The sequence below is a fragment of the Mastomys coucha genome, unplaced genomic scaffold (assembly GCF_008632895.1).
Source record: "Mastomys coucha isolate ucsf_1 unplaced genomic scaffold, UCSF_Mcou_1 pScaffold23, whole genome shotgun sequence".
In the NCBI taxonomy this organism is placed as follows: Eukaryota; Metazoa; Chordata; class Mammalia; order Rodentia; family Muridae; genus Mastomys; species Mastomys coucha.
This window is the reverse complement of record NW_022196906.1, coordinates 104,354,730-104,376,289: the sequence shown is the minus strand read 5'-3', so window position 1 is coordinate 104,376,289 and position 21,560 is coordinate 104,354,730. Positions and strand designations below refer to the sequence as shown.

General features: G+C 48.2%; 1 protein-coding gene across 2 annotated transcripts in view; it reads left to right on the top strand.

Moving 5' to 3' along the window:
- The window catches only part of Klhl18 (kelch like family member 18), a 54,986-nt gene extending 34,134 nt beyond the window's left edge, over nt 1–20,852 (top strand). The window contains exons 4-10 of one of the 2 annotated variants that reach the window (XM_031344044.1): nt 1,472–1,670; nt 7,258–7,418; nt 8,790–8,926; nt 10,625–10,847; nt 14,740–14,844; nt 16,762–16,873; nt 17,756–20,852. In XM_031344044.1, the coding sequence (XP_031199904.1) occupies nt 1,472–1,670; nt 7,258–7,418; nt 8,790–8,926; nt 10,625–10,847; nt 14,740–14,844; nt 16,762–16,873; nt 17,756–18,142 (1,324 nt within the window). In that variant the 3' untranslated portion in view covers nt 18,143–20,852. Of the gene's footprint in view, nt 1–1,471; nt 1,671–7,257; nt 7,419–8,789; nt 8,927–10,609; nt 10,848–14,739; nt 14,845–16,761; nt 16,874–17,755 lie in introns of both variants that reach the window. The other variant, XM_031344043.1, reaches the window with a different exon arrangement.
- The last annotated feature ends 708 nt before the right edge of the window (nt 20,853–21,560 follow it).

Sequence of the window (21,560 nt, the reverse complement as noted above, 5' to 3'; positions counted from 1 at the left end):
ATGTCTGTCTATGTTTGTGTGTGTGTGTGTGTATGTCTACCTATGTTTGTGTGTGTGTGTGTGTGTATGTGTGTGTGTGTGTGTGTGTGTCTGTGTGAGTGTATGCCATGTGTGTACAGGTGCCCTCTGAGACCAGAAGAGGAGATTAGATCTCTTGGAGCTGGAGTTGAATGAGGTTGTGAGACTCCAGATGTGTTTGCTGGAGACTGAACTCATAAGAGCAGTAAGTGCTCTTAATCTCAGAGTCATCTTTCCAGCCCTTAAAGAAGACTTTTAAAGAACCAAAGATGGCGTTGAGTCGTAGCGTGTTTGCCTACATGTACAGGGTCCTGGGTTCAATCCCTAGCACCTCAGAAAAAGTATGAACAGGGAACTGGAGTGATGGTTCTGCAGTTCAAAGCTCCTGCAGCTCTTCCAGAGGACCCGGTACCCACAGAGGGCAGCTACCTGTAGCTCCAATGCCGGGGCATCCAACTCCTCTAGCCTCTGCAGGCACCCGCACACATGTTCACATACCCACATACAGACACATGCATGATGTAATTAAAGGTGATAAAAAAAATCCTAGCATTTGTGAGGCAGAGGCAGGCGGATTTCTGAGTTTGAGGCTAGCCTGGTCTACAGAGTGAGTTCCAGGACAGCCAGGGCTATACAGAGAAACCCTGTCTCGAAAAACAACAACAACAACAAAAATAAATAAATAAAATAAAGGTGATAAAAATAATTCTTTAGTTTGGTCTTGGTGGCGCATACCTTTAATTCCAGCTCTTAGGAGGCAAAGCCAGGCAGATCTCTGTGAATTCAAGGCCAGTCTGCGCTACAAAGTGAGTCTAGGAGAGCCAGGGCTCTGTGACACAAGGAAACCCTGTCTCAAAAAGAGAGCAAAAAAAACAAATAAATAAATAAAATATAACAACTTTGCAGAATGGGTATAAAAAGCCTAACAAAGTATTTTAGTCACAAAAATGATAAATAATACCCGCTGCTGTTGTTCCTAGGGTTCTAAACTCTGAGGTCATGGCGTCTCCCTCTACCTAAAGAAGTAGTAATGCCTTGTGTAATGTTCCCTGTATAAAGGTGACTCTTCCATGCCTTTGGTGCCTAGAGGTGAATGTGTGCCCTGGAGACTCAGAAACCACAACACCTGGCTTGATGACAAGGCTTCCCAGTGCATGTTTGCTGTCTTCTCATGTGACAGTTAGTTCACAGACTTCCTGACAGTCCATTCCATTTAGACATGACAAGGCCACCCATGCCCCAGAAAGCAAAGACTTGAGGCTAGCCCATCTTACATTGATATCTTTACATGATGCGTCATGGAGAGTGGTACCTCACACCATAGGGAGTTTCTAACAAAGCTGGGAATAAAATTTAACTTTTGTTTCATGGCTGCACTCAAAACCATTTCGAGAATGATTGAAGATAACACTATTCCTTCCTCTGATCCTTCTCTTTTCATCTTATGCCAAAGGCTTCACCCCAAAAATTGCCTGGGTGTGCGCCAGTTTGCCGAGACGATGATGTGTGCTGTGCTGTATGATGCAGCCAACAGCTTCATCCACCAGCACTTTGTAGAGGTGTCTCTGTCCGAAGAGTTCCTGGCCCTGCCCTTGGAAGACGTGCTTGAGCTGGTGTCTCGGGATGAGCTGAATGTGAAGTCAGAGGAGCAGGTCGGTGAGCAGAGCAGCAGCTTGCACAGGCAGAGCACATACTCCTTCCTTCCTCCATCCTTCCTTCTGTCCATCCTTCCTTCCATCTACCCTTCCTCCTGTCCACCCTTCCTCCTGTCCATCCTTTCTTCTGTCCATCCTTTCTTCTGTCCATCCTTCCTTCTGTCCATCCTTCCTTCCTCCATCCTTCCTCCTGTCCATCCTTCCTTCTATCATCCTTCCTCCTGTCCATCCTTCCTTCCATTCACCCTTCCTCCTGTCCACCCTTCCTCCTGTCCATCCTTTTTTCTGTCCATCCTTTCTTCTGTCTATCCTTCCTTCCTTCTGTCCATCCTTCCTCCTGTCCATCCTTCCTTCTGTCCATCCTTCTGTCCATCCTTCCTTCCTTCCATCCATCCTTCCTTTGGTCCACCCTTCCTTGTTGGCATCCAGAGCCAACATGAAAGAATTAAAGAGTTCCTCTGGAAATAGGAGTAAGATAAGAAATAGATAGGAAGAGATTGAAGGAGACAAGAAGAGGTAGGCTAGCCATACTGTACCGTGCCCACGTGGGAAAAGTAAAACATTAGACAACACGAGGTCTGGTCACTCAGTCATCTTGAATTTAATGCAAATTCCTTTGTTCCCGCAACAGGTAAAACCTTGGGGCAAAACCCTTCCCCCAAACTACGCCAGTGTCACAGTCCAATCAGTAACTTCCTTCTTGCTCAATGAAGGTGGAGCTTCTGAATGTAGCCGCTTCCGCAGCGCTGTGTTACTGTCCGGGCTTTGGGGAGGGAGTCCACACTTCCTCCTGCCCATCCTTCCTCCTGTCTATCCTTTCTTCTGTCCATCCTTCCTTCCATCCATCCTACCTTCTGTCCATCCTTCCTTCTGTCCACCCTTCCTCTTCTCCATCCTTCCTTCTGTCCATCCTTCCTTCTATCCACCCTTCCTTCCGTCCACCCTTCCTCCTGTCCATCCTTCCTTCTGTCCATCCTTCCTTCTGTCCATCCTTTCTTCTGTCCATCCTTTCTTCTGTCCACCCTTCCTCCTGTCCATCCTTCCTTCTGTCCATCCTTCCTTCCTTCCATCCATCCTTCCTTCTGTCCAACTTTCCTTCCACCCACCCTTCCTTCTATCCATCCATCCTTCCTTCTGTCCATCCTTCCTTCGATCCATCCTTCCTTCTGTCCATCCTTCCACCCTTTTTTAAAACAAATTGTGAATATACAATTTTTATGTATTTTGGGATTTGTTTTGTTATATGTATTTTCCTAAAATCTTTCTTATATTTTAGTATCTAAATGATAGTGTATTTATCAGCTACATTACCCTTACTCTTAGAGCTTGGGTTAATTCCAGTTTTTTTTAATTTAATGTATGAGTGTTCTGCCTGCTTGTATGCCCACCTGCCAAAAGAGGGCATCAGGTCCCATTATAGATTGGTGTGAACAGCCATGGGGTTACTGGGAATTGAACTCAGGACCTCTGAAAGAGCAGCCAGTACTCTTAACCGCTGAACAATCTCTCTCCAGCCCTCCAATATTTATTATTAAAAAAAATAATTGCCATAACCTGGAAATCAAGCACTTGAATTTGGAGAGGGAGGCAAGAGAAATTATCCATTGTTGACTGTTGATGGACTTTCTAGAGGAGGGAAAATGGATGACACAAGAAGAATGGGGAAATAGTGGCTGTGTGGTGTTCTGAAGTGAGAAGAATCAGTCCAAGGCAGCAGGATTGGCAGTGTCAGCCAGGAGCAAAAGCCATCTGGATCCCTAGCAGCCCAAGGGAGAGCCTTGTGCACACAGCAGATGCAGGGAGACTGGGGGATGTCTGTTACTGACATTCTTCTCTGCTTTGTTTCTGTCTCCTCAGCTGAAGGGGAGAATGTTAGAAATCTGGGGGAATGAGATAAATGAGATGGAGAGGGCCAGGAGACGGAGCAGGGTCTGATAATTAAGCTGAAGCTTAAAGTGCTTGGCTCTGTAGGCACCAGTCTGTCAGTGTCACATATTGGTGTGGGTGTAGAATAAAAGGCACACTGAGTTTGAAGAGCTGGACTTCAAAGACTGGAGAGATGGTCCAGTGGACAAGTCTATCTACTGTTCTTCCAGGGGACCCATGTTTGATTTCCTCATGTTTGGTGGCTTAAAACCGCCTATAGCTCCAGGGGATTCATCACTCTATTCTGTCTTATAGACACCCCATATACATGTGATACACACACACACACACACACACACACACACACACACAAATTTTTTAAAATAAATCTTTAAAAAAAAATGATGGCCTTCATGAGATTACAGTTGTTGGTAGTGGTGGTGTTTTGTTTTGTTTTGTCTTTTCCTCAAGTGAACATGTCCAAAGAAGGTAGGAGCTTTGCACAGCAATGGAGGACACCCATGTAGCCATCTGTGGAACATGGGTCAGCAGAGAGGTAAGGAACTAGAACAGATCTAGAGAGCTGAAGAGAAGGGGCAGGCAATGTGAGAGGCAATCAGAGGGATTTCTGAGCTGGAAGAGCTGGAAGTGGTAGTGAGGTATGGGTGGACTTAAAACTCTGCAATCAGGATTAGGCATGAAGATCCACTGGGAGAGAGCTTACCTACCATGACCAAAGCCCTCAGTCCAATCCCTAGTACCACATAAAGAAGATGTGGTTGTGCACATCTGCAATCCCAGCACTAGGGAGATGAAGGCAGTAGAATTAGAAGTTTATGCTCATCTTCAACTATATAATAAGTTGGGGCTGGGCATGGGCACAGATCTTTAATCTTAGCATGTGGGAGGTAGAGACAGGAGAATCTCTATGAGTTTGAGACCAGCCTGTTCCACATAGCAAGTTCCAGGTCAGCTACAAAGCAAGTTCCAGACTAGCTAAATAGTGAGACTCTATCTCAGAAACAAGATGGAAAGCAGCCTGAGCTACATGAAACCCTGCCTCAAAACAGAAACACAGAGACAGAGGCACGCACACACACACATACACCGCACTATGAAATTGGCAAGCTCTTGAAAGCTGTTTATAACCATTTTGTATGGTGGAGTTATTGGTAAAGCAAAGTAAGTCTTACCTTCTTGAAGTGGTCAAGAAAAATTAAAATAAAAGCAGAGTGCTTTCAGGCAGAGAAGAGCAAAGGATGCACCTTATCGATGCACCTATCTATCTGCAGAGGTGCAATTAAGTGGCCTCAGGAGGACAGTGTGTGCTGTTTGGGACAGAATGCTGAGGGCTGGCAGTAAAGGACATTCATGCACTGTAACAAGTTTGGTTCAGCAAACTTCCGGGGTCATCACTACTGCCTTTGATCCACTGAGAAGTCCAATCAAAATCTGAGCCACACAGGATGTTTGCAACCAAGAGCCCTAACTTGGTTGAGTGACTGAAGAGTTTGTTCTACTAGGGCTGGGGACCTGAATTTGAATCCTTAGAGCCTACATTAAGCTAGGCACAGCAGTGTTCTCTGGTGGTCCCAGTACTCTTATTGTAAGAGGGGAAGCAGAGACAAAAAGATCTCAAAAAGTTTGTGGCCCAGCTAGTCTGCTGTACACAGTTAGCAAACAACAGAGGTCCCATCCCAAACAAGATGAAGACAAGGACTGTCACCCAAGGTTGTCCTCTGACCTCTATACTTGTAGTGCTGTGGCAAGCATGCACATGTGTGCACACAATGGGGGAGGGAGGAGTTATCTACTGTGAATAGTGTCCAGTGGGGAGGACTGGGGATAAGAAATTAAAGAAGACAGAAACCTGGGATTGAGGCGTTGCATAAACTGATAGGTAATGCCAAGCAAGTTTATCAAGAAGTATAGCATTCTGCTGGTGGTGGTAGTATACACCTTTAATCCCAGCACTCGGGAGGCAGAAGCAGGCAGATCTCTGAGCTCAAGGCCAGCCTGGTCTACAGAGTGAGTTCCAGGACAGCCAGGACTGTACAGAGAAACCCAGTCTCAAACAAACAAACAAACAAACAATAGTATCTTACATATTGTTTACAGCGGGAAAATGAACCATGGTCAGCAGGAAGCTAAGTCAGACAATGTGGCAAGAGAACACAGGACACCTCAAGACACACAGCCACCTTGGGACTTATAGCTGCAGTCTTTCGGGGGGGGGGGGGACAATTTCCCAGGCCACAGCCCCACACTAGACCTTGCCAAGTGCCCCTGGGCAAGAACAGAGCTAGAGTTCTCTTTGTCCTTTGATTGGTCTAGCTCTCAACTCTAGGAGGCAGTCGGTGAGATGCTAACACAAGCTCTGCTAAATTTCTCTCTCTCTCTCTCTCTCTCTCTCTCTCTCTTCCTCTCTCTCTCTCTCTCTTTCTCTCTCTTCCTCTCTCTCTCTCTTTGAGACAGGGTTTCTCTGTGTAGCCATGGCTGTCCTGGAACTCACTCTATAGACCAGGTTGGCCCTGAACTCAGAAATCCGCCTACCTGGGATTAAAGACGTGTTCTACCACCGCCCGGCTCAGCTAAATTTCTTAACTATCTGAAGACGCTCTGCCCCACCCTTGACTATTAGTGACCAGTAGAAAAATGGCTCCTGAGCTTGGCAGCATGGACATAGACTAAGAAGCACTGGATCCTAAGAGCAGAGTGTTGGTCTCCTAGGTTCTTCTCTAATCAGTGTATCCTGGAGCAGCTGTGTGTGTGTGTGTGTGTGTGTGTGTGTGTGTGTGTGTGTGTGTGTGTGTGTGTGTGTGTTTATTTGGGTGGCAGTCTGTGAGACCTGAGGGGCTTCAGAGGGTTATATTCTTGTGTTTGGAGGTATTTTTTTTTAAGATTTATTTATTTATGTGTATGAGTACACTGTAGCTGTAAAGATGGCCATGAGTCATCATGTGGCTGCTGGGAATTGAACTCAGGACCTCTGCTTGCTCCAGCCCTGCTCACTCAGGTGTAATCCACTGTAGCTGGCTTCAGACACACCAGAAGAGGGCGTCAGATCTCATTACAGGTGGTTGTGAGCCACCATGTGGTTGCTGGGATCCAAACTCAGAACCTTCAGAAGAGCAGTCAGTGCTCTTACCCATTGAGCCATCTTGCCAGCCCCTGTTTGGAGGTATTGAGGAAGGTTCCTAGGTGGACAGTGTAAACAGAGGAACTGGCCTGGCCTGGAATTTAGAACTGGTTGGAGGCAAGATCCACAGGGAGAAAGAGATACTCTATTGTGATGCAGAAAAGAATCAATAATGAAATCAAGGAAGCTTTATAGTAACCCAGGCTTACATTACAAAAGAATGGACCTAAGCTTGCTGTGGCCTCGTATGCACACACACACACACACACACACACACACACACACACGCACGCACGCACGCACGCACGCACGCACGCCTGTAATTCCAGCACTTAGGAGAGGCTTTTGAGTCCTTCTAGGCCAGCCTGGGCTACATAGAAAACTCTGTCTCAAAGATAAAAGACTGGGCCTAAGAGCATAGTTCGAAGTGTGAAGAAAGCTGTGGGTTCCAGACACAGTAGGAGGAAAGATGGATCACCTGAGGACCTATTTCAGTACAGGCAGTGGAAGGTCTGAGACTGAGGAGGCAGGAGCGTGGTCTCTGGGGAGCTGCAAGAGCATCTGCTCTTTGTCCCATAGGTGTTTGAAGCTGCATTGGCCTGGGTCAGATATGACCGGGAGCAGAGGGGACCATGCCTGCCCGAGCTGCTGTCCAACATCCGCCTGCCTCTTTGCCGGCCCCAGTTCTTATCAGACCGAGTGCAGCAAGATGACCTGGTACGGTGCTGTCACAAATGCAGGTAAGCGTGTGTGGCCTTGTCTAGGACACGGCCCAGGGTCTAGGCAAAGAAGAGGAGTTGTGCTAGCCCAGGGGCAGAAGGGTTAGGAGCCATCAGTTAAGGCACACATTGCTCACAGGCAGAGAGATGCATGGAGGAGCAGAAGAGGCTTTTCCTCCCTAAGTCATCTGTCCACGTGGTGTTCATCTTCATCCACTGAGAGTCACGAGCGTGCTGTGTGTATGCTGCCCACACTGGCAGCTGACTCGATAGTACAGGTGGGGCTTCCTGGAGGCTCCTTGCCCTCTACAATAAATTGTAGCTAGTGACTAGACTCTGATGAGTGAGGGAAGAGGGGGTCTTGTATACCCGTGTGCGGAGCTTCTACCTAGAGCCACCAGCACTGAGATGGGTTTTTATGCAATTAAAACCAAGAAAAAGGCCCGTCTTTCCAGCTGCTTGCTACAGCCACAATGCAATGTTGGGTTTTGTTTTTTCTCCTTTACCGACAAGATTTTTACACACATTCAGTTTTGCATTATTCCACTCCTAGTTGGGATCAGCAGGTTCCAGGAGTAAGCAGTGGTGTGGTGCATGGCCTTGTGATGATGTGTCAGGAAGCAAGGACTGTGTGGCTGGAGGGAGTTGGGGCCCTGTGACAAGCAGTCTGAAGGGTACTACTGAGGCATATGAACTATCCTGTCAGCAGTAGGTAGCTAACAAAAGAAGGTTCTTAGAGAAAATCAAAGTAGTCTGTGGTTTGGAGGGGCTGACTAGGCAAGCTAGGGCCGTGGACATCCATTGGGAGCACTGACAGCAGTTGCGGAGGGGCAAGCAAGGGATGATTAACAGAAAGGTGTGAACCGTGGATGGTGACGGGCAGGAAGGAAGAGCTAAGTCTGATGCCCATAGGAATAGGCTGCTTGAGCTCCCTCCAGTGCTCCCCTTTTAACCCCCACACTGTTTTTCAAAATCACAGCTGGCCTGTGCCTGATAGAAGGAGTTGCCCTAGTTATACCAGCTGAGGCGGCCTCTGCTCATGTTTTCCTTCACATTTGAGCATATCTCAGTAGCCTGTATGGCTTTCTCTGATCTCACCCGGGTTCCTGACACTAAACCTCACTGGGGATATAGCTCAGTAGTAGAGTGTTCAGGCTTGTTTGTGGCCCTAGATTTAGTCCCTAACATGAGAGAGAGACAGAGACAGAGAGACAGAGACAGACAGAGAGATAGAGATAGACAGACAGACAGACAGACACTGGTAGACCAAATTTTCCAGAAGACTTTTCCTAGATTCCCTACACTGAGATATGGAGAAGCCAGGCTCCTAAGGATAAATGTAGACCAGGGTGGGAGGCACCTCCTCCCCTAGCATCTTGCACCTTCTTCCAGGGACCTGGTAGATGAAGCAAAGGACTACCACCTGATGCCAGAGCGCCGGCCCCACCTGCCAGCTTTCAGAACTCGGCCTCGATGCTGCACATCCATCGCTGGGCTCATTTACGCCGTGGGGGGCCTCAACTCAGCAGGTATCTTGCACCTCCCCTTTGCACAGCTCTTTCTAGAACTGTTGAGTGAAGATGCACAGTCAGGTTGGCCTGGTTGGTCTGATTTCTCCTCTCTATGCTGCTCTGTCTCCTGTCCTTATCCTGAGACACCGGAGAGGAGCCCTAGGGTAGGGCTTATTATGAATTCATAATATCAAATTGATGTCAATGCTAAAGGTGCCTTGAAGAATTAGGCTCAACAGTCCAGGGATGCTAACACATGCCTATAATCCCAGCACTTGGGTCATGAAAACAAGAAGATTGTGAGTTTAAGGCCACTCTAAGTTACACAGTAAGATTGTCTTAAGAAAGAAGGAAAAAGCTGGCCAATGTAACACATGCTTGTATCTAAGTACTTGAGAATGAGAGGCAGGAAGATTATTGCCCATCTCAACAACAACAGAAAGGGTGGTAAAGGGCAGGAAGGAAGAAGAGAGAGAAGCTGGGCATGGTGGCACACACGCCTGTAATCCAAATGGTTGGCCCAGGCAGCCTAGACAATGGTATCCTGTGTGAGAATTGTGTAAGTCACCATGACTGAATTTTACAGATACCCAGGGAACGTAAACAGGGTATTGCTTTGGTCAGAGCAAGGACTGGGACTCATCCTGATTCTTAAACTGGCACTCCCCACTTGTGCTGATTATGTGCAGCACTTACTCAGCTCTAGAGTGAGTACAGGAGGGAATCCGCTCAGTTCTATAACTATGCTGTTCACATTTGCATACAATCAGACTGAGATGACCCAGTACCCCAGGTCTATAATTCTTTCTAATGCTTCCCACTGCCTCCTGAGAAGCCCCCACACATCTTATACCCACACGTTATCAGCAGCTCCATTACACACTCTAGTCCCAGTACTTCAGAGAGTGAGGCAGGAGGGTCTGGAGTTTGAAGCCAGCCTCGGCTACAGTTATTGAGACTGCTTCCAAAACAAAACAGTACCAAAGCACCATTACCCTTGCTCTTGTACTGTACACAGTCATATTTCTAGGAAAGATGTCTTCAGTTAAGGTTAGGAAAGGTAGCCAGCAACCTTCTGCTTGCTAACAGCATGACTTAGAAAAGATAAGTCTTCCGAAACAAACACAGGATGCAACAAGTCAAGTGCTTCGTTCACCCAAGCCACAGGGAAGGGGATTGTTTGAGTTGCTAATCATGATCCGAGGAGGATGAGAGGGCTCAAATTATCATTCTTGGTCTGGGCTGTTTCCTGAGTTCTAAGTAGTTCTAGAACCACACTGGGTGCTGTGTTCCTTGTGTCATTTAATCCTCATGGCAGTTCTGTTAGCCTTTAACTTCACATCCAAAACAGGATGAGGACAGAAAGCAGCCCGTCTGGACATAGATGAAGTGGCAGTTAGAATTAGGACCCATGCACTGCACTCTGGCATGCTTTCTGCATTGGGCAAACATTCTATGCATTTGCCCTTATTGTCGATTTCAAGCAAGAGGCTTACCTGATTATAACTGAGAACTACTCTCACTAAAGAGCAAATGTTTCCCATCTAGTCTAAAATCTTTATCATAGCTAGGTTTTAGTGGGCCCACTTACTCTGAGTAAGTCATGGGAAGGGCCAATAGAATCGAGTCAAATGTTCCATAGAGTCAATACCCAGTAGCTGTGATCTAAACAAGTGGTCTCATTTGTTTTAATTTGAGTAGCAAATTTTTATGCAGGTGATTCCCTGAATGTGGTGGAAGTATTTGACCCTATCGCCAATCGCTGGGAAAAGTGCCATCCCATGACAACTGCCCGAAGCCGTGTGGGCGTGGCTGTGGTGAACGGGCTCCTCTATGCTATCGGGGGATATGATGGTCAGTTGCGGCTGAGCACCGTGGAGGCCTACAATCCCGAGACGGACACATGGACCCGAGTCGGGAGCATGAATAGCAAGCGAAGGTATTCTGGAAGCCAAGTGCAGGCTGAGCACACACACTGAGCATCTGGGGAGCCCCATATAGGGGCTCATGATAAAGTAAAATGCAAGTTTTGGCCTGGGGAAATCCTGCTGCCAGGCCAGCCACTGCCAGCACCTCCTGGGAGCAAGCCCCCATCTGCTTAAGCATAAAATACCTGCCTTGTACTTTGAGGAACTTGGGGAGCCAAGACATGGACATGTTATGTAAGGACTGAAAATGTGTGTTCTGGAAGATTCCAGGAGGGCGAGAGACTGGATTGGAAGATCTGGAAGATCTCAGGGAAGAGGTGGGATTAAAGTTGAAGCCTGAACCATAAGGAGTGTTGACCTCGTTAGTAATGGAGGAAGCCCAGGGTGCTTTTCTTCATGCTTTGTTTCTCTTGCCGTACATACGCTCTCACTGCCCCGGAAGTGCATGAGCAAGGCAGTGTCACACACGCTCCAGGTGTGAGCACATGTGTATTCACACGGTAGACTGAACTTGTACATCATCCAACATGATCTCGCTACCCATGTCTCCCACTGCTTGCCTGCTCACATTTCCAGGATGAGAAGTATAGCTGGAGGGCACCATGGTAGTGCCCATGTGTAACCCTCTTAGTCCAGAGATGACAGCCAGTGTCCTTCCTTACATCAGGCATGCGCTGCAGTAGTAGGAGGTCGCCACTATGGAAAGGGTGTCATTCAGTTTCTTCTGCTCTTGGACCCTGTCCGGCCACAGCAGACAAGAAGTCTCAAATGGTACTCTTCTGGCTGTCCTCATAGGGACTGAGAAGGAAAGGAGCCCCAGGTCCCTTGCACATTTAACCAGAACAGATCTGCCTGTATTTTGAGCTTCTATGACTTGTACTTGATTTTAGGAAGGAGAATAATGTGCTGTTTTTAAAGAATGCTTTGAAACTTAGCAGCCAGTTGCTTTTTAATGGTTTTTCTGTATAGTTCTGAGATCTAGCCTTTGCCTCACAGGCCCGTCCTCCTTGCCATACATCTGGCTCTCTCCTTGGGAGATCACATGACTGGGAAGGGGGAAAAGATGCCAAGTGATGCCTTGTGTGCTGAGGCAGTAGTTAGTAGTTAGTTGCGTGGAGAGCTTTGACGCACAAAGACGACACATCCGTTCCACACTCAGCAGTACTGGGCCACCCACGAGCTGGAGGGCACCTGCTGGGCAGCAAGGGGAGCAGAGTGGAGTGCCCAGAGGTCCGTGCACACTCCTTCTGGGAGAAGCGGTGTATGCACAGGATGTGCTTCTGTGCTTCTTCCAAGGATGTTCTCAGAGTTCTCTCCTCTTTTGCTCCCCCCGTTTCTGTGTCCACCCTCTGCCTTTGGACATGTTGCAGCTTTTTGTGAACAAGGGACCGCTTTCCCATATCCCAGCCACAGGTGGCTCTTTTACTTTGACAGCAGTCGGTTGGCTCTCCATTTGTGTCTGCTCTGGGAGACATTCTTGCTTTGATGTCAGAGGGTTTGGTGTGTTATTTAAATGGGAGGAAAGTTCTCTGGATATTTCTCTCCTTCATTGTGGCTAATGCCCTGGTATTAACAACATGGGCCCCATTCCATTTGTCCCTTTTAAATTACAGGTTCCCTTAAATGTTCTTAGTCTCTTCTGTTCTGACATCCTGCATAGCTCCTCTCCATCCTGCCAGTGACAGCTTCCTTTCTGCTTGCTTTCCATCTTTTTTTCCGCCTTGCAAGCCACCTTCTTCTGGGTTCTGGCACCAGATTGTTCCCAGCCCATGCTGGCTGGCACGCTCCCTTCTCTTGCGTTCTCTTTACCTCTTATGTGACTGTTGTTTATAGTTTGGGAGCACCTCTTGATTCATTTTCATGTCATTACTCAACTCCTGACTTAACTGCCTTGTGTTTCAGACTAAGGCTGTAGCTTAGTGGCAGGATGCTTGCTCTAGCAAGAGCAAGGCCCTAGGTTCAGTCCCCAATATTACCAAGAAAAAGGAAATATAGTTACTTTGGGTGTGTTTCACATCCATGTCTAGAAGGGTATCAATGTCTATTAAATTTGTCATTTTCCTAGTAATCTTTCTTAAGACAAGGCCCTCTCCTCTTAGGGCAGTTTCAGAGGGTCTGTTACTGTAGCTTGACTTGCTATGTGTACTTGAAAAGTGGCCGTTATCCGGTATATTTCTCTTTCCTATTCAACCCCAGCTTCGTTTTTAGTCTCTGTAGCATCGGATGTGAAAACACTTTGTCAGGCAGCTTGGCAGTCTCACAAGGTTTGTGTAGAGTGGAAGGTTATCTGTGGTTATCTAGACCCTGGATAATCAGGCTTTTAGGGAAGCTTATGTGTGGAACAGGGGACTCTGGGCTTGTGTTGTTTAGCTCTCAGGCATATCTTTTCCAAGCAGCCTTGAAAAGAGAACCCAGCCAGCCATGCTAACAGCAATTCTTCCTTGAAGGGTGATATATAAGTATATAACAAAGAGAAGCTGGAGTCTCCTCCACCAAGACCAAGGAGGGGCTGTGCAGGGCCAGGAGTCACAAAAACACAGGCTAAACTACAACAGAATTGAATAGGAAGTCAGAGGGAACACATAAGCACATGTAGCTACGACCTATTTATTGAAGTCACAATAAAGACCTTTCCTGTGTCCCAAGGGTCCCTGCTGTTAAGAGTTGACAGCAAGATTCATAGCACCTCGTCTCATGGTGACACATAAGTCTCCTGGTAACAAGTGACACATAAGCACCCGTCGTCAGGAACTTTGGCTATTCACGTGTTATTTTTGCTTGTTTGATTGATTGATTTTATTTTAAATAAGCTCTTGCTATGTAGCCCAGGCTGCCCTCTAACAAGCTCTCCCTGCCTCAGCCTCCTCAGTCTGGGATTGCACCACCATGCTGAGCCTCTGTTCTCTACTCATAACCTACTGTCTAGGACATCATGCCTTCCACATGGCTGATGACACTCTGGTGAATGAATAAATGTGACATGTGTCCTAATGAAGAAGCCACACTTGAGGCTTGGGGCTAGAAGGTAGTAATTCTGCAGCATGCGGGGCTTTTTGAAGAGTACGACTAGAACCTACAGTTAAATCAGGCCGAGGCTCTGGGTTTGCTAGGTGGGCTTGCCAGTGTGCTTACTGTGCAGTCCTGATGGATGAGTTCAGTCCATAGGACCCCCAGTGCAAGGAGAGACCCAGCTCCCAAATGTTGTCCTATGTGCACGGGCACACACACACACACACACACACACACTAATAATAACAATACGTTTTTATTTTTTCATATTTATATTTGTGTTGGGGTGTTTTGTCTTTATGTATATCCATACACCACATGCCTACCTTGTACTTGAGGAGGTCAGAAGAGAGCATCAGATTCCCTAGAACTAAAGTGACAGATGGTTGTGAGCCACCATATGGGTACTGGAAATTAGACTTAGTTCTCTGGAAGAGCAGCCAGTACTCTTAACCTCTGAGCCATCTCTCCAGCCTAAAAATAGTTTGGGGTAAATCAGGCTAGTCACGACGGTGCGCACCTGTTCAGGCTAGTCACGACAGTGCGCACCTGTAATCTTAGCAGTTGGGAAATCGAGGTGGAAGGATTGGGGTGCAGGGCCATCCTCCTCAACTCCATAAACAAGTGAATGAACCCATTGTGCCATAGGGTGAGAGGTGAGCACTTCAGATCAAGGGCTGAAGGCCTGAAGGGGAGAGCTTGTTGCTGAGTCTTAAGAGGGGCAGAGTGGGGGGAGGCGGAGCAGGAGCAGAGAAACCACTAAACACATCTTCATGTTCTGCCCTTACCTGGTTGTGTTCCTGGGATCGGGTCTGTTCTAGAAAAGGGCGGTTGACAGGTTAGTTTCTCAGTGTGCGTGAGAGGCTGCTAGGATGACCGTTCTGTCTGTTTCAGTGCCATGGGGACAGTCGTGCTGGATGGACAGATCTACGTGTGTGGAGGCTATGACGGCAACTCCTCCCTCAACTCTGTGGAGACCTATTCACCTGAGACGGACAAGTAAGGCTGACTTACCCTCCTGCCTCGGCTTCTCGAGTGCTGGAATTATAGATATGAACCGTTGTACCTTCCCCACCTTCGTGCTTGCTACACTTCCACCCCTGCCACCACCTTCTGTATAGCTTTCTTGGTTTTGTTGGAGAAAAGGTCTCACACTCAAGGACTCTCATAACCCATCTCAGCCACAGAGACATGCTATGGCACCTAGCTTAAAGCTTCTGCTGGGTAGGAAGTAACTTAACACTTGCATGGAGCCAGGCAGTGGTGGTGGCACACGCCTTTAATCCCAGCACTCGGGAGGCAGAGGCAGGCGGATTTCTGAGTTCAAGGCCAGCCTGGTCTACAAAGTGTGGGGAGCAATCATCGCTCTAGGGCCAGAGTGCAAGGTGGACTCACCAGACAGACAGACAGCAAGGCCAAAGGGATGGCTTATGTTTATAAGTTATTTGCCCTGCAAGAATGACTCCAAAAGTGCCAGGCATGATGGCTCATGCTTATAGTCCTGGATGAGAAGGTAGAAATTGGAGGATCCCTCAGAGCTTGCTAGACTGCCAGTCTAGCTGAATAGATAAGCTCCAGGCCAGAAAGGTTCTGTGTCTCAAGGCTAGAGAGATGGCTCAGTGATTAAGAGCATGGACTACTCTTCCAGAGGTCCTGAGTTCAATTCCCAGCAACCACATGGTGGCTCACAATAAGTAATTTTCTTTAAAAAAAAAAAAAAAGCTCTGTCTTCAAAAAAGGAAGTGGACATGTTTCTGAGGATAATACCCATCAGGCTTCCATGTGCACATTCACACATGTGTGTGTACCTGCATACAAAAGCACATTCATATATACACAGTTTTATTTAAAAGATTGAACAGCGCTGGACGGTGGTGGTGCACGCCTTTAATTCCCAGCACTTGAGATGCAGAGGCAGGCGGATTTCTGAGTTTGAGGCCAGCCAGAGCTATACAGAGAAACCCTGTCTCGAAAAAGCCAAAAAAGCCAAAAAAAAAAAGATTGAATAGGGGTAGATCCTTATCCTAAGCAAGGAGACAGCAGGCAAGAAGGGGTTCAAATAAGAAACTCCTCACTGTGTGCTGTGGAAAAGCTTGAAGAAGGGTAAAACCCACAGGGTAAAGGGGCACAGCAAGAGCTGGGCATGGCTGCTGCTCCTGTAATCTCAGCACTTGAGAGCTGCAACAGGAGGATTGCCTCCAGTTCAAAGCCAGCCTGAGCCACAGAGTGAAAACTTTTCTCAGCAAATAAACAAAACCAGGTAGGACGACGGTACATGCCTTTAATCCCAGAACTAGGGAGGCAGAGGTAGAGAGTTCGAGGTCAGCCCAGTCTACAAAGTTCTAGGACAGCCAGGGCTACACAAGGCTCTCTTAAGGACGTGTTACAGCTGCTGGAAAAGCAATTCAGCTCCCCTCGCTGTGTGGGATTGGGGTAAAGATGGCCTGAGAGCAAGGCCGTGCAATGGTCTAGATGGGAGGCCAGAGCTAGGCTAGTGGGATTAGGAGTGGGAGCAAGTACCCACTAGGAAATCAGCTAGCCAGTACTTGTGGACCATAGAAATGCTGAGAGGGGGAGAGCCAAAGAATGGCAGAGTAACGAGGTAGGTGGTGGTCTCATCAACAACAAGGTAGGTGGTGGTCTCATTAGCTAGACCGAGGAATGCAGAGTGGTTACAGCAGTGTGTGGGCAGGACTCATTTGAGTGTGCTGATTTCACATGCCATACTGACTGGCTATGGATCTGAGATTTGAGGGCGAGGCATGGCAGCAGGCAGTGTTATCTGCAGGGGTAGAGAAGTGAGAAGTGACTATCCAGATGTAAGAAGACAGAAAAGTTCACCTGTTGCCCGCTAGTTGTCTTGGAAGGTCAGGAACACGGAATCTCATGCCTCTGCTATTTTCACCGTTTCTGCAGGTGGACAGTGGTGACTCCGATGAGCTCAAACCGGAGTGCTGCTGGGGTTACAGTCTTCGAGGGCAGGATATATGTGTCAGGAGGCCACGATGGCTTGCAGATCTTCAGCAGTGTGAGTCTGGCCCCTCCTGGGTGACTTCCTCCATCCTGGGATTGTTTTTTTTTCCAGTTCAACCCTGGGATGGGGTGTAGCCCAGCTGTATATTGCTTGTCTAGAATGCACAAGACCCAGGCTCAATTCCCAGCACCACACAAACAAAAAAGTTTCAACCGCACCACTGCCGGATAAAGGTTAATCATCTACTGAGGTTTCAGGCCATCTCCTGCATCAACTAAAATTCTTCATCTCAGCCTGGAGAGATGGCTCAGTGGTTAAGAGCACTGGCTGCTCTTCCAAAAATCCTGAGCTCAAATCCCAGCAACCACATGGTGGCTCACAACCATCTGTAATGGGATCTGATTGTCCTCTTCTGTCATACAGGCATGCATGTAAATAGAGCACTCATATACATAAGTAAATAAATCTTAAAAAAAATTAAAACACAAGGAAGCTTAGGGCATCCTAAGCTTGCCCCATTCAGGTGTCCATGGACTGCTGAAAAGCCTTTGAAAGCCCTCTGCAGAGTAAGGCCAGTCACATGCCAGGAGTGAATGCCAGCCGCTGTTCCTCTGGACACTGCTGGGCTCAGCTGCCGTGCCCTAGCGGCTCCAGAGTCAGTGCCAAGGCAGAGAGCGCTGGGGACAGTCACATGAGACAGCACTCTCCTTCCAGCTCCACCATCACCTAGAAACCGTTTCCTTGCATCTGCCCAGGAGACATCTGCTTAGTCTGAGAGCTGGTACACAGCTGTAAAGAGATGGCATCGGAGCTAGGGTACAGGCTAACTGAACTCCCTCTCCCTAGCATCTCCCAGTCTGTGCCTTGGAGGGTCACCCCACGGTCCAGGCCTTGTTAATGACCATGTTGTACCTGCACCCTCTCTCCCCGCTGCAGGTGGAACACTACAACCACCACACGGCCACCTGGCACCCAGCAGCCAGCATGCTCAACAAACGCTGCCGACATGGTGCCGCTTCCCTGGGAAGCAAGATGTTTGTTTGTGGGGGCTATGATGGCTCTGGCTTCCTCAGTATTGCCGAGATGTACAGCTCTGTGGCAGACCAGTGGTGTCTCATAGTACCCATGCACACACGCCGGAGTCGGGTCTCCCTCGTGGCCAGCTGTGGGCGCCTCTATGCAGTGGGAGGTTATGATGGACAGTCAAACCTGAGCTCAGTGGAGATGTACGACCCCGAAATGGACCGCTGGACATTTATGGCCCCCATGGCATGCCATGAAGGGGGAGTTGGTGTGGGCTGCATCCCTCTTCTCACCATCTGAGGAGAGGATGGGACGTGGTGGGCTAGGGATCTGGTACAAGCATAGGCGCTTCCTCCCAGGGGAGAGTCCTCTCAGAAGAGGCAGTGGTGGACCAGAAGGCGGGGTGTGATGTGAGCTCGCCAGAGGGCCGGCTTTTCCAGGTGCTTAAGTCCTCTCTCACTGTGCTGCCCTTATGACCTTAGGTTGTCAAGATCCACAGCACAGGGCAAGAGTCCCTCTGGGTCCCACAGCCAGTAACACGGAAGTGCTCTGCTGGTCCGTGTACACAGGCTCCATCCAAGCCCAGCGAGCACCTGCTGCAGTGCTGGCCCGGCTCCCACTTGCCACAGAGCTGGGAGTACTCATGGGCAGGAGGTCTTCCACCGATGCCTCTCCTTTCCTGCTCGTCTGCAGCCCTGCTGTGACCGTTTGCGAAGTGTGGGGTAAAGCTGGGAGAGAAGCGAGACACCCTGGTGTGGTCGCTGCCTGTGGTGGTGCAGCTGCAGCAGGGTGCTGCGTGTGCACGGGCTCTCCCTTCCTCCGTGGGCACAGAGGACTTGGTCCCTGTCTCCAGCAAACAGGGAGAACAGAAGTCTTCCCCATGCCTGGTATTTTGGGAATCCAGTGAGTTCTTTCTCCACTTGTCGCGGAGAAACAGAAGTGGAGAGATGCTCGAGAGAAACTGGAGGAAATGGAAACAAGAAAATGTTGGAGAGAAACTGGAAGGAAAACACTTGAAGTGAACTTTTTTCACAGGAAGAAAATATAAAAGACACTAAAAGCAAATACATATTTAAATGGAAAACCATCAAACATGACAACAGTGGTAGCTGCTCCGCATTCGGATCCCAGGGTCCCAAGTCCTCCTAAAGCAGTTGGGGTTCCCTCTGAGCTCCACAGTGTGTCTGAAATCAGGACATTCTTGACTGACCTGTAGCAAGGTGCTCATGGGGTTTGGTCTCCTCACCCACCGTCAGAGGACTTTTTAAATCATAGGCATAGGGAGCGGTTACATTACTGCCACACAGCTCTACCCGAGCTCCCAGCTGTCACCCCACAGTTACCTCCCGCCACCACCCAGCTCTCCCACAGGTCCCCACTCCCACACACATCCCTTCCCTCCTTGGCCAGCAGGAAACAACATATCCGCCCAGATTCGCACTTCCCCAGCCACCATCCTTGAATAACTCTTCCTCATCACGAGGCTTCTGGATCACATTGACCATTTGTACCTCTAGGACCTAACCAGGGGCTTGCTCCTACCAGCCATGGACCAGCTTGGTCAGGTGACTCATCTACCCTGCCATTCCCCTAGTTTCCATCCATTTGCCAACCCTGGGTGTCCACCTTCTCTCCAGCCCTTGGCAGACTGACCAGCAAGATGGGCGTTTCCATTCAAGCTACGAATGTTGGCATCATGGTGTAAAGGCCTACAAAGAAATGTCTTTTTGCTGCTGCAAGGAAGAGATTTTCTAGTTCTTCCTCTAATCTTGGCAAATGACCTCGTGAAGAGACTCAATGCTCCTCCTTCCTCTGGATGGGACCTTCCCATGGCACAGAAGGGCCCAGAGAGGAGACTGTCTTACCAGTGCACTGGGCAGTGGTGCAGACCTTCAACTGCTACTGCCAAAATCTGCTTTTCTAAAATTCTTCCAGTAGGGACGAGAAGGATAGAATTGTTTTTAGCCTCAAACTGGGTCTTAGGGTCCATTCCACTGTCCACCTGATGGGTTTCTTGCCCTTTGCTGCCTACCTGGATCGGCCTAGAAGACGGTTCAGAAAGGCACAATGTGAGGCCTGCGGGAATCCCGTTCCCCAGACCGTCAGGTTTACCAGTGTGTGCAATTGCCATAGATTCAGAAGGAAAGACTTTTGTTCCCTGCAACATAAAGAGCTGGGCCTCTGCTCTAAGCACTTGAAAATAATGTTTTTATCTTAAAAGACTGAACAATCTGATAACTGATAAATTTTAACTAGGCTCCCAGTGGAGCACCAGCATTTCTTCCTGCCCCTCAGTTTGCCTGCTGAGGTAGGCTCGAGGGGACTGTGGGTCTTGGTTTCCTCTTAGACCTATTGGGAGGAGTATTTCCACGCTCCTCTTGTTAAGTCCTTCTGTGAATGTACTGCCCAGCGTCGACTGTGAAGGTGCTGAGAACCAGTGGGCTCCCAGTGGGCCTTCTGGGCCCTCAGGATGCGAGTAGACTGCATCCCTAGAGATGAAACATCCTCTCCCCGCTGCCTGCTGCTGTCGGGGTAGCCATCCTGCCTCCACTCCCATTTCCTAATGTAGAGGTTCCACGGAGACAGTGTCTGCAGGAACGATCAAGTCAGTGTTTTGATCTAGGTTCTGAGCACATGTGAGCAAACACGAACATTTTTAGACTCCCCTGTCTGAGGACAGATGGCTGATCTGTCTCATTAGTGTTAGAACAGTAGGATGTGATGTGAAAACAGGCATCCAAGGACACTGGAGAGAATGTGACAGGAGGTGGGTCCAACACACCTGCTGGGTGAGCATGGGGTCTGGCCACTGTCCTTCCTCGTGTCTTCTCTCTCTGGTCTGCACCAGAGATCACAAGCAGAAGAGAGCTGAAGACCAGCCTCTGATGGAACTAAATAGGAATCCCGACCCTCTTCACCCACAGCTGTTTCACAGGAAACTTTTTATTTATAGGACGCATGTCTTTTTGTGTTAAGAAACCAAAGAGAAATAAAGAGAACACTCCTAATACTCTTGCCTTTTCCTGATTGTGTGTGTGTGAGTGTGCCCATTCCTGTACGTGTGTGTAGAGGCCAGGGGTTGACACCAGGCGTCTTTCTTGAGTGCTTTCCTTAGACTTTGGAGCAGGGTCCTTACTGAGTGTTTTGTGTTGTCTTTTACCCTGAATGCCTGAGATCAAATTCAGGTCTTCAGGTTTGCACAGCAAGCATTTAACCAGTTGAGTCAGCCCTCTTCTGACTCATTTTTAAATATTAGAAGTAAATTAATATTTACTTAATTAAATTAATTAAATATTAATTAAGTAAATTAATATTTACACAGCACCGGGCTGTGGTGGCGCACGCCTTTAATCCCAGCACTTGGGAGGCAGAGGCAGGTGGATTTCTGAGTTCAAGGCCAGCCTACAGAGTGAGTTCCAGGACAGCCAGGGCTATACAGAGAAACCCGGTCTTGAAAAATCAAAAACAAAAAAGAAGTAAATTACATTTTTATTTGATTTGGTTTAAAACAAAAGTATATTGGACAAATTATAAATATTCCCATGAAAATAAGGGGAAAGCCAAATGAACCTCTAACAAAAGCAATCTTTGAGAGATTTAAAATGAGATATCCCCCATGAGTATCCAGCATTTGGATACTTGGTCCCCAGTTAGCGGGGGGATTTTGTTTGGTGAGGATTAGGAGGTGTACCCTGGCTGGAGAAAGGGAACCCCCAGG